This window comes from Oncorhynchus nerka, linkage group LG15, assembly GCF_034236695.1.
Source record: "Oncorhynchus nerka isolate Pitt River linkage group LG15, Oner_Uvic_2.0, whole genome shotgun sequence".
NCBI lineage: Eukaryota > Metazoa > Chordata > Actinopteri > Salmoniformes > Salmonidae > Oncorhynchus > Oncorhynchus nerka.
Window position 1 is genome coordinate 56,174,399 of NC_088410.1, and position 12,500 is coordinate 56,186,898.

The 12,500-nt window shown below is 43.9% G+C and overlaps 1 protein-coding gene across 10 annotated transcripts in view; it reads right to left on the bottom strand.

Annotated features, from left to right (window-relative positions):
* LOC115142937 (pleckstrin homology domain-containing family A member 6-like) overlaps nt 1-12,500 on the bottom strand; it is a 180,060-nt gene that overhangs the window by 45,914 nt on the left and 121,646 nt on the right. For 9 of the 10 annotated variants that reach the window (XM_029682819.2, XM_029682818.2, XM_065001727.1 and 6 more), the window contains one exon: nt 12,228-12,328. In XM_029682819.2, coding sequence (XP_029538679.2) covers nt 12,228-12,328 — 101 coding nt within the window. Of the gene's footprint in view, nt 1-12,227; nt 12,329-12,451 lie in introns of all 10 variants that reach the window. The other variant, XM_065001728.1, reaches the window with a different exon arrangement.

A 12,500-nucleotide genomic window follows, 5' to 3' on the forward strand; every position in this document is an offset into this window, starting at 1 on the left:
TACAGCTCAGCATTCAACACCATAGTGCCCAAGATGCTCATCACTAAGCTAAGGACTCTGGGACTAAACACCTCTCACTGCAACTGGATCCTGAACTTCCTGATGGGCTGACCCCAGGTGGTAAGAGTAGACAACAACACGTCTGCCACGCTGATCCTTAACACTGGGGCCCCTCAGGGGTGTGTACTTAGTCCCCTCCTGTAATCCCTGTTCACCCACAACTGCGTGGCCAAACACAACTCCAACACCATCATTAAGTTTGTTGACAACACAATAGTGGTAGGCCTGATCACTGACAACGATGAAACGGCCTATAGGGAGGAGGTCAGAGAACTGTCAGTGTGGTGCCAGGACAGCAACCTCTCTCTCAATGTGAGCAAGAAAAAGGAGCTGATTGTGGACTACAGGAAAAGGCGGGCCGAACAGGCACCCATTGACATCGACCGGGCTGTAGTGGAGCGGGTCCAGAGTTTCAAGTTCCTTGGTGTCCACATCACCAACGAACTATCATGGTCCAAACATTCCAAGACATTCATGAAGAGGGCATTACAAAACCTTTTCCCCATACGGAGACTGAAGAGATTTGGCATGGGTCCTCAGATCCTCAAAAGTTTCTACAGCTGCACCATCGAGAGCGCCCTGACTGGTTGCATCACCGCCTGGTACGGCAACTGCTCGGCATCTGACCATAAGGTGCTACAGAGGGTAGTGCGAACTGCCCAGTACATCACTGGGTAGCCAAGCTCCCTGTCATCCAGGAACTATACAATAGGAAAGCCCATAAAACTGTCAGAGACTCCAGTCACCCAAGTCATAGACTGTTTTCTCTGCTACCGCACGGCAAGCGATACCAGAGAGTCAAGTCTAGGACCAAAAGGCTTCTCAACAGCTTCTACCATAAGCCATAAGACTGCTGAACAATTCATCAAAATTGCCACCGCACTATTTACATTGACACCCCCTCTCTTTTGTACACTGCTGCTACTCGCTGTTTATTATCTATGCATAGTTCACCCCCACCTACATGTACAAACTAACCTGTACCCCAGCACACTGACTTGGTACCGGTGGCCCCTGTATATAGCCTCATTATTGTTATTCTTATTGTGTTATTTTTTATTATTACTTTTTATTTTAGTCTACTTGGTAAATATTTTCTTAACACTTCTTGAACTGCACTGTTGTGCAGTAAGCATTTCACGGTAAAGTCTACACTTATTGTATTCGGTGCGTGTGACAAATAAAGTTTGATTTGATTTGATGAGAATACTTAGTTTTTGTTTTGGTTGGTTTGGTTGCCAATAAGGGTGTGTACAGTGTATACGTGGTCTGTCGTAAGGTATTTTGGTAGAAAGCACATTTTTAAGGTTTGCTCAAGACATTGTTTTCACTGAGTGTTGGAGTCTGCTGTTGCTGATAGTCTCTCTCTCTCCCTCCTGTGTGTCTGTCTGTCTGGCTATCACAGAGCAAGCAGCATAGCCGTGGGAAGTCGTTTGGGTATGGGGGTGCTTTGACGCACTGTAGACTTCTATATTGGTCCGCTAATACAGGACTAGCAAAGGTCCAGTGCACTACTTTTGTGCATTTTTTAAAAACTAAATGTGTTTGCCAACATTTGTAACTTGAGTCTGATAATTGCTTGATATATGTTTTCTAGTTTCTTGAAATACTTTGCAAATGCAACTTAAAGCTGAAATGGTGTATTCATTATTTTTCCATTTTTGTAAATGCTCTTATCCAGAGCAATCATTTTCATATGTTTTTGTACTGGTGCCAAGTGAGAATCAAACCCACAACCCTAGCATTGCAAGTACCATGCTCTACCAACTGAGCCACGGCATCATATCACATCATCACAAACCCCTTGATGCCTCCATGTACTCAATTACTGTATTGTCCATTGTTCTTCTTCATGGTGATGGAAAGTATACAGGTACAAACCTAGATGACCAGCCTTTGTACAATACAATAATGTACATTTACATTAAGTGGTTTGTAAGGATCGTAAATTAACACTACACAAACAGTGGTTGCATTCATTGTTATTTTATTATGAAAAATATTTTATTTTATATGGATCTTAGGTGTCTTTGCCCATAACTTTGCACCTTTTGATGTAAATGCTTGAGGACAAGGTTTTGTTCTTTCTAGATTCCATTACAATGACAATCACAAAGAAAGGGACAGGCAAAACTCACATCAAACCTTTCATTCATTCTTCCCGCTAATAGTAGTAAATGCCAAGTGCATTACTTTTGTGATTTTTGTATTTTTATTATTGTTACATTTTTTTTCAGGGGGTAGTGCAGCACCCTCAGCACCCCTACTTTTCGTGGTTATGGCAAGCAGTAAACGAGTCACAGACAGTCATCCCACCACTCAGACAGTATAGCTAATGGCTGTCATTACCAAGACATGAGCTGGGATGATTTGTAATAGTGTAACTTGTAACTTCCCTGCACTGTACCAAAGTGTGTGTGTGTGTGTGTGTGTGTGTGTGTGTGTGTGTGTGTGTGTGTGTGTGTGTGTGTGTGTGTGTGTGTGTGTGTGTGTGTGTGTGTGTGTGTGTGTGTGTGTGTGTGTGTGTGTGTGTGTGTGTGTGTGTGTGTGTGTGTGTGTGTGTGTGTGTGTGTGTCTTGGAAAGCATCCAAGGTAGACAGACAAGCAGACACAGATAGAACACACGTGTTGCTCCCAGGCTGAGTACAAGGTAACGCAATAAACAACCCTACAACCCTGACCCTGGGAAACCACACCAAGCTGGGAAGAGGGCAGATGATGAAGGGAGGTGGAGATGGAGAGAGAGAAATAGAGAGAGAGAGTGAGAGGGTGGCATGGGGGGAGAGAGAGAGAGGAAGAATGGTGATAAGGGGAGTGTGGGACTCGAAGGGAGGAAAGACACAAAAAAATACAACCATTCAAATGTACTTTACAAACAGATACAATCAGAGGTTGGGCAGGCTGGGGGGAAAGGGAGTATGAGACTGCAACAAGGGAGGTAGAAAAAGAGAGAGCCAGGCCAAGCATATCCCTTACAGAAAAACCACAGGATTTCATGTGGAAAATCACAATATTTCAAATGAGTAGAAATGTCATGTTTTCACGTGTGTAGTTTCATGTTATCACATGTTGCTTTACATGTTGTCACGTTATCACATTAACTTCACATGAGATCACGTGAAATTCATGTGTTTTTTACGTAAGGGACTACAACACATGATCCTACATATTATATCGAAGTCCCGCTACAATGCACAGCTCTCTAGATTTATACAACATGGGCTCTCTCTACAACATATATTCCTAACGTCTATGTCCCGCTGTAATACAAAACACTCCGGATGCCTACACCCCTGCCTGCTGCAACACTGGATGCTCCGTATGAATGCCCTGCATATCTCTATATGAATGAATGTTCACCATATTCATACCCTGCATACCCTTCCACTACCGTTCAAAAGTTTGGGGTTTAGAAATATCCCTGTTTTTGAAAGAAAAGCACATTTTCTTGTCCATTAAAATAGCATAAAATTGATCAGAAATACATGATTAATGTTGTAAATTGCTATTGTAGCTGGAAACGGCAGATTTTTGTGTCTCTAAACAGAATAGAAAAAGGAGTGGGAGGCTGCGGTGCACAACTGAGCATTCTCAACGTCAACAGTGAAGAGGCGGCTCCGGGATGCTGGCCTTCTAGGTAGAGTTCCTCTGTCCAGTGTCTGTGTTCTTTTGCACATCTTAATGTGTTCTATTTATTAGCCAGTCTGAGATACTGTATGGCTTTTCTTTGCAACTCTGACTAAAAAGCCAGCATCCCGGAGTCATCTCTTCACTGTTGACGTTGAGACTAGTTTTTGCGGGTACTATTTAATGAAGCTGCCAGTTGAGGACTTGTGAGGTGTCTGTTTCTCAAACTAGACACTCTAATGTACTTGTCCTCTTGCTCAATTGTGCACCGGGGCCTCCCACTCCTCTTTCTATTCTGGTTAGAGACAGTTTGTGCTGTTCAGTGAAGGGAGTAGTACACAGCTTTGTACGAGATCTTCAGTTTCTTGGCAATTTCTCACATGGAATAGCCTTCATTTCTCAGAACAAGAATAGACTGACAAGTTTCAGAAGAAAGTACTTTGTTTCTGGACATTCTGAGCCTGTAATCGAACCCACAAAGCTGATGCCCCAAATACTCAACTAGTCAAAAGAAGGCCAGTTTCATTTCTTGTTTAATCAGAACAACAGTTTTCAGCTGTGCTACCATAATTGCAAAAGTGTTTTCTAATGGTCAATTGGCCTTTTAAAATGATAAACTTGGATTAGCTAACACAACGTGCCATTGGAACACAGGAGTGATGGTTGCTGATAATGGGCCTCTGTACGCCTACATAGACATTCCATAAAAAATCTGCCGTTTCTAGCTACAATATTCCTTTACAACATTAATAATGTCTACAGTGTATTTATGATCAATTTGATGTTATTTTAATGGACAAAAAATGTGTGTAATGGTATTCGTCGTCTGAAGAAGAATCATCGGACCAAAGCTCAGCGTGGTAAGTGTTCTGGGCTGTGGGGGAGCACTGGAGCTCTGGTGCGCAGCCTTGGCACCACTCCTCCAGGCTGAATGCTCACTTTAGCCCGGCCCCTCCAGAGTGCAGGCACTCACACCTTTCCATTAGGCGCAATGCCCACTTTCGATCGGCACGGGCGGAGCGCAGGCATAGGACGAATTGAACCCTCCCAGGGCCCCGGGGACACAGTAAGCAGAGCCGGCGCAGGATACTCTGGGCCGAAACGGCGCACCGGAGACCAAACGCGCTGAGCTGGCTAGATGCCCACTCTCGCATGGCACTTGCGGGGGGCTAACATATAGCGCTCTGGGCTATGAGCGCGCACTGGAGACACCGTGCGCTTCACCGCATAACACGGTGCCTGACTAGTACCACGCTGCTTCCGGTAAGCATGGGGAGTTGGCTTAGGTCTATCGCCTGACTCCGCCAATCTCCCCGTGTGCCCCCCCCCAAAAAAATTGGGCTGCCTCTCGTGCCTGCTGCTCTGCCTTGTCTCATATCGCCGCCTCTCAGCTTTAGCTGCCTCTAGTTCTTCCTTCGGGCGGCAATATTCCCCAGCCTGTCTCCAGGGTCCCTGTCCGTCCAATATCTCCTCGCAAGTCCAGGAGTCCTGAACCCTCTGCTCCTCGTTACCACGCTGCTTGGTCAGTTTGTGGTGGGTAGTTCTGTAACGGTATTCGTCATCTGAAGAAGAATCATCGGACCAAAGCGCAGCGTGGTAAGTGTTCATGTTACTTTATTTAAAACTGAACACTATAACAAAAATAACAGAGAGAATAACCGAAACAGTCCTGTAAGGTGCAAAACACTAAACAGAAATTAACTACCCAGAAAAACCCTGTGGGAAAAAGCTACCTAAGTATGGTTCCCAATCAGAGACAACGATAGACAGCTGTCCCTGATTGAGAACCATACCTGGCCAAAACAAAGAAACAAAAACATAGAAAAAGGATCCTAGAATGCCCACCCAAGTCACACCCTGACCAAACCAAATTAGAGACATAAAAAGCTCTAAGGTCAGGGCGTGACAATGTGCTTTTCTTTCAAAAACAAGGACATTTCTAAGTGACCCCAAACATTTGAACGGTTAGTGTACGTCTGGCGTATCTAGAGTATGTCATGGGCTGGGAATGACCCCTCTCACCCCAGAGAACACGGAATGTTTTCCTCATAAAAAGACTACATGAACCTGAACCTGCTGATGACAACAGCACAGCATCATCCCACTGGATAGCTTAACACTGTGAAAGCACAATATCTGTTCTGGGCTGGTGTGTGTGTGTGTGTGTGTGTGTGTGTGTGTGTGTGTGTGTGTGTGTGTGTGTGTGTGTGTGTGTGTGTGTGTGTGTGTGTGTGTGTGTGTGTGTGTGTGTGTGTGTGTGTGTGTGTGTGTGTGTGTGTGTGTGTGTTTTCCACACCCTGGGTTGCTCCTCCTGCTCAACATCGTTCCTTTTCTACAAATGACACATTTAGAAGTTGCTCTGAACATCACATTTTGAAGTTAAAGGGATATTTCAGGATTTTGGCAAAATCTACTTCCTCAGCATCACATCAACTCGTGGATACCATTTGTACGCCTCTGTGTCCAGTATGAAGGAAGTTAGAGGTAGTTTTGAAAGCCAATGCTAACTAGCATTAGTGCCTGGACTGGATCCTATCGGTATGTGCTATCATGCTAAGGTTTTGGATAGGGTTAAAACATTGAATTTAGGCATTCATTCTGAATGGTTAAGGTAAAGGTAAAGGTTTGGGATAGGGTTAAAACATTGAATTTAGGCATTCATTCTGAATGGTTAAGGTAAAGGTTTGGGATAGGGTTAAAACGAAATAAAAATAAACAAGTGTCTACCACTGGATTGGACACGCAACCTTCTTATCCGGAGTGATGGGATTACACACACTGGGATTATGAACACTGGGATTTAACAGGCGACCTTCTGATCCGGAGTGATGGGATTACGCACATCCGTCACCCCCGTGCACAACGCCATAGAAAAACCCAAGCCTACTTGATGGTAATAGCGCTCACTGTTGCCCCCAGTGGCCGGATTTGTAGGCATTTCCCGATGTCCTCAAGACAAGGGCAGACGTCCAATTAAGAAGTCAATCTTGAGCAATCTGCCTGGTTGAGGGCTGTATACTGATTACATAGTGATTATTTGAGGGCTTTTTGCAACCCTGGTTGTTTGTGTACCCATATGAATCTGGGTCTGGGCACACTACAGACACACACACACACACACACAAACAAACACGTTGTTCTCCCTGGTTTGATGATGGTGGGTATCTCAGAGGCGGGGTAGTTCTAACAGAGTAGCAGAGAGAGAACCATCAGACTGATACAGTGCTGCTGCACTAAACTTATGTAAGACCCCTTCATCAATATTCTATCAGTGTTCTCATTGCATGGCCATGGCTGACTGAACCCAGTGAAACAGCAGCTAATACAATAGGGATGTTGCACATGACAGCAGCTGATACAGCTACACCAGATAGCCTCTACTGTATCTTGACCTGATCACTTTGACAAGGTAAGCATAACTGACCTTACTTCGACACACAGGTCTGTCTCTCTCTCGCTCTCGCTCTCTCTCTCTCTCACTCTCGCTCTCTCTCGCTCTCACTCAAGCTTTAGTAAAATGACAAGGCCACTGAGATAATTAAAACAACAATAAAAGTCACAAATAAATAATAGTAATAGTGATTAGAGAAAGGGGAATATACATATCATTTATTACAAATGAAATACAGAAATATCTCATTTACATAAGTATTCACACCCCTGAGTCAATACTCTGTAGACGCACCGTTGGCAGTGATTACAGCCGTGAGTATTTCTGGGTAAGTCTAAGTGCTTTGCAAACCTGGATTGTACATTTTGTCTCCATTATTCTTTTCAGAATTCTTCAAGCTCTGTCAAGTTGATTGTTGTTCATGGCTAGACAGCCATTTTCAAGTCTTGCCATTGATTCTCAAGCAGATTTAAGTCAAAATGGTGACTTGGCCACTAAGGAGCATTTAATGTCATCTTGGTAAGTAACTCCAGTGTAGAGTTTGCCTTGTGTTTTAGGCTATTGTCCTGCTGAAAGGTGAATTTGTTTGCCAGTATCTTTTGGAAAGCAGACTGAACCAGGTTTTCCTCTAGAATTGTGCCTTTGCATATAGCTGTATTCCGTTTCTTTTCATCCTAAGAAACTCCCTAGTTCTTGCCGATGACAAGCATACCCATAATATGATGCAGCCACCTCCATGCTTGAAAATATGAAGAGTGGTATTCAGTGATGTGTTGTATTGAATTTACCCCAAACATGTGTGGGGCACAGAGATGGGGTAGTCAGTCAAAAATCATGATAACCACTACTATTGAATACTTAATGGGTCCATGCAACTTATTATGTGAATTGATCAGCACATTTTTACTTCCGAAATTAATTAGGCTTGCCTTAACAAAGGGGTTGAATACTTATTGACATCAAGACATTTCAGCTTGACATTTTGTATTAATTTGTAAAAAATTCAACCAACAAAATTCCACTTTGACATTATGGGATATTCTGTGTAGATCAGTGACACACACACAAAAAAAAAATTCAGGCTGTAAAACAAAAAAATGTGGAAATATTAAGGTGTGAATACTTTCTGAAGGCATTGTAAATATTAAAAGAGATTGACTGAGAGATTGTGTGTGTCTCTCTCTCACTCCCATAACACATAACTCACTCCCATAACACATAACACATAGACACGTAAGCACTTCCACGGCAGAATGCATAATCTGTGAGAATATTTGACATGGGAATATCTCACACTCAAGTGACACCCCTCTGAGTGAAGGTGGTATGGACCATGAGATTTACTCTCACCATGGGGTTGAATAACTAGTGCACTCCCTGAGGGTGTGCACGTATGGTCTCTCTCTCTCTCTCTCTCTCTCTCTCTCTCTCTCTCTCACACACACACACACACACACACACACACACACACAAACGCAATGCAGCCTCACTGGTGGCAACAAGATAGAGCAAGTACTGTATATTATACAACCTTCACATAAGAAGCTCAAGAAAAATCACACACACACATACAAATACACATCTAGCTGTAACTCAGTCTTAAGACACTAGTTAACCAGTCATACACACCGTACACACACACACACACACACCACACCACACCCCGGCCAAGTGTTCTCGTTTAATAATTTACTTCAATTCATGGGAGGGAAAAGGCTGCTTTGAAAAATGCTGTGAGCTGAGAGGTGTCTGTTAGACATTATAGCCTTTTACAAGTCTAAACCATGCAGGGTTGAACCAAGTGTGGTCAGATAGGGATGAGCCTAGATACTGTAGATAGTGTTGTAATGGTTGGGTGACCCCGATCATAAATAAGGTCTATTCCAGGTTCCAACTACACCTCTGTGTCTGTTACCTCAGCCTATACTTAGTGAACCTGCAGGTACGGTCAAGTTGGAACAACAGACCCAGGCTGCCCCTTCGGTTTGGAGCTCACAGCAAAACAACAGTCCTTGCAGTCCTGGCTCATATCCAAAGTGTTAGAGCTTACACAATTTCCATTAAGCATTTAATGAAGCATTCATGCCTTCATGAAAAAGAAAGTGTGTCAGTAGTGAAAAGTCAAGTCAAAGCAGTCCACCTCTGAAACTTAATCTTATAATCAAAGGTGAAAATGTAGTTTAGAGTCTCCACTCCCCTCTCCCCTCTCCCCCGCACCCTCTCTCTCTCTCATTGGTCTCTTTTTGAAATGACAGGTGTCATAAAGAAGGAGTTCTACAGGAATCGCAGCCCGAGGCTCCAGGTGCGTGCTCAAACTCGACTTCCATCCTGTCCTGTCTCCTCCCCTCCTCAGCCCAGAGGGGCCCCACCAGACGAGACGAAAGGGGCCAGCCCAGAAACAAAATCTCGCCTCCCTCCGCTAACAACAGCCAGAACAAAATCAGACCAGATCACCACCCTGTATTAGTACTGAGAACACGCAAACACCATGACATACCTGTACAGTCTGTCTGTCTCCTACACAGCACTTAGACCTGCATACCTGGCCTCACACTCTCCTATACTTAAACATTGTGCCATACAGTATATTAATAACCCTACGTACTGTCTACTATCTAACCCCGAATACCTAGCTAATAATGAGAGTCACTTCCCTGAAACATTACAATGCGAACCACAACGAAACAAAAAAGCACAAAAAGCATGTACGTGGTTGACATTGTTTCAACAGGGATCGCCAGATCCTGAAACTTCAGTGTTATAACACCATAACCACGAACAGTATTTTGTAGACCTACGCATCACTTCCAGTTCCAGTCCACACTGTAAAATACCTTGCAGACTAAAGGTCTCTGGAAACCTCTGGCTGCTCTGCTCCATCCTCATGACTCATACTGTCTCACGCTCACACCTCCTCCCTGTACAATCAACACTGGGCAGCAGGATAACAGCATGGAGGGGAGGAGACTAATAACCTTTCAGTGGCCAGCACCACCACCACCACCAGCACCACCACCACCACCACCACCATAACAATAGAGCCGAATAGGCTACCTAGAATACTGTGTCAGTCAGTACGAACATTATGTTTCCCCTGTACTGTCTCTGAAAGGCTTTTGGGACACAAGTCATTGAAACATTTACTGGCGTTTAACTTTTTCTGTTGCGTAACAATCCCATTTAGGAAGAGTGGGAGCATTCTGACATCACGTGCATAAAGCTACTCATGCTGGAGTGACCGTTAAAGGTATTTGGAAATCACTTGTGAAAAGGTACTTTTTTTTTTTTTTTGCCTGTTTCTTCTTCTACTGCTATTTGCCTTTAAAACCATGCACATAGACATATGAAAGTCTACAGTGGAGCCAGTGTAACGGGCTGAACCCTCTAGCTGCTGGTATACAGTACATAGTCTACTGCTTCGTAGAACTGTCAGGCAAATGCCATGTCACCGCGGCTGTCACAACAGGTCTCGTATCAACACGGACACACAGAGACGCGCACACAGAGACGCTGTGGCAACAACCAATGGGCATACAGCAACGCTATCCACAAAGAAACACTGCAATACACCTACTGTACAACCCATACATTGTCTTAACCACCAAACACAAATGAGATCAGGTAATCCAAATATTTCAAGAAGAGATTTGACTAATGGTGGGATATTGCAAAACGGTATTGCATCACCTTTTCTGAAACAGACAGTTTGTTTCTAAATCCAAAGATGCGTTCTAGCTTGACAGTGATTGCGCTTTCATGGCGATAAATCTGGAATCCTTTTCGTTTATGGTACTAGAGAGGATTTGTTGATTTGTGACATATGTCTACTGACAGGGACTGTGTTGGGAAATAGCTTGTGCTGGTATTGCAGCGCCAAATTCTGAGATGGGGATTAATATGCATTGCCTGTGTTAAATAAATCATATGAATGAACTTGATATTATATATCATGCTGATATTGTGACGTGGTGCTAGGTAGGGGTTTATGTAAGACTGTTTGTTCTCTCCTGACCATCCCTCAGCTACTGCCTGGAAGACCAGAGAGGAATGCACTGTGGCAGGACACTGGCTCTCCTTCCATTTCTCTTTCTCTCCTTCTCTCTTTCACTCTGTCTCCCTCCCTCTCTCTCTCTCTCTCTCCCTCTCTCATGCTGTTTGTGTTTGTCTCCCTCTCTTTCACCATTCTGTTTATTCATGAGCACTTCGGTGCAAAGTACAGTGTGAGCAAACACACACTCACACTCATAATCACACACACATGCATGTGCACGCACACACGGGCGTGCACACACACAAACACACAGTAAATATATGATTTTGGTTTTGACATGCTGCCAGACATCTCTGCTTATTCCCCACTATCCCCCATTGTCCCCTAATGTCACTGGGTCATATAGTGTACAAAACGTTAGGAACATCTTCCTAATATTGAGTAGCATCCCTTTTTGCCCTCAGAACAGCCTCAATTCGTGGGGGCATGGACTCTACGTGGTGTCAAAAGCGTTCCACAGGGATGCTGGCCAATGTTGACTCCAATGCTTCCCACAGTTGTGTCAAGTTGGCTGGATGTCCTGTGGGTGGTGGACCATTCTTGATAAACACGGGAAAATGTGGAGCGTAAAAAAACCAGCAACATTGCAGTTCTCGACACACTCAAACCGGTGCACCTGGCACCTACTACCATACCCCGTTCAAAGGCACTTAAATATGTTGTCTTGCCCATTCACCCTCTGAATGGCATACGTACACAATCAATGTCTCAACTGTCTCAAGGCTAAGAAAATCCTTCTTCAACATGTTTTCTTCACTTTTATCTAAACTGACTGGAGTGGATTTAACAGGTGACATTAATAAGGGATGTCATGTTCCTAATGTTTTGTACACTCAGTACTCATTGTACTTGTTTAGCTACTGTATCCTCTCAAACCACTCAATATTCACTTTCCTAAAGGTCCTTCTCCCTCTCGCCTCACTGACCACCTGCCCCAAATGTTATCCCCCACCTCTTGGAAACTCAAGAAGTCCCCAAAAAATATTGCTTCATCATCATAACACTGCTTCATCGTCATCATAATCACCATCATTGTCATCATCATCATCCTCATCATCATCATCATCATCATCATACTTAGCCCTAGAGGGTACTGACCTTAAAGGCGTGCTTGCGGCTGATGTTATCCAGCACCTGCACTTCTCCGATCCGAAAGCTGAGCAGAGGAAGACTTCCCAACACTCCTTCCTCCTTCTCGTCTGGGTAGGAGGAAGAGGGGAAAAAAGAGAGAGAAAGAATAAAGATTGGGATCAAAATCAACAAAAAAATCACATCTTTTAGAAAACGCGACAAATATCTATTATAATAGAAAGGGTCCACACCTACAGTAAATAAAGAGAGGTGAATAGTAAATGCACAGTCTGGTGTCGC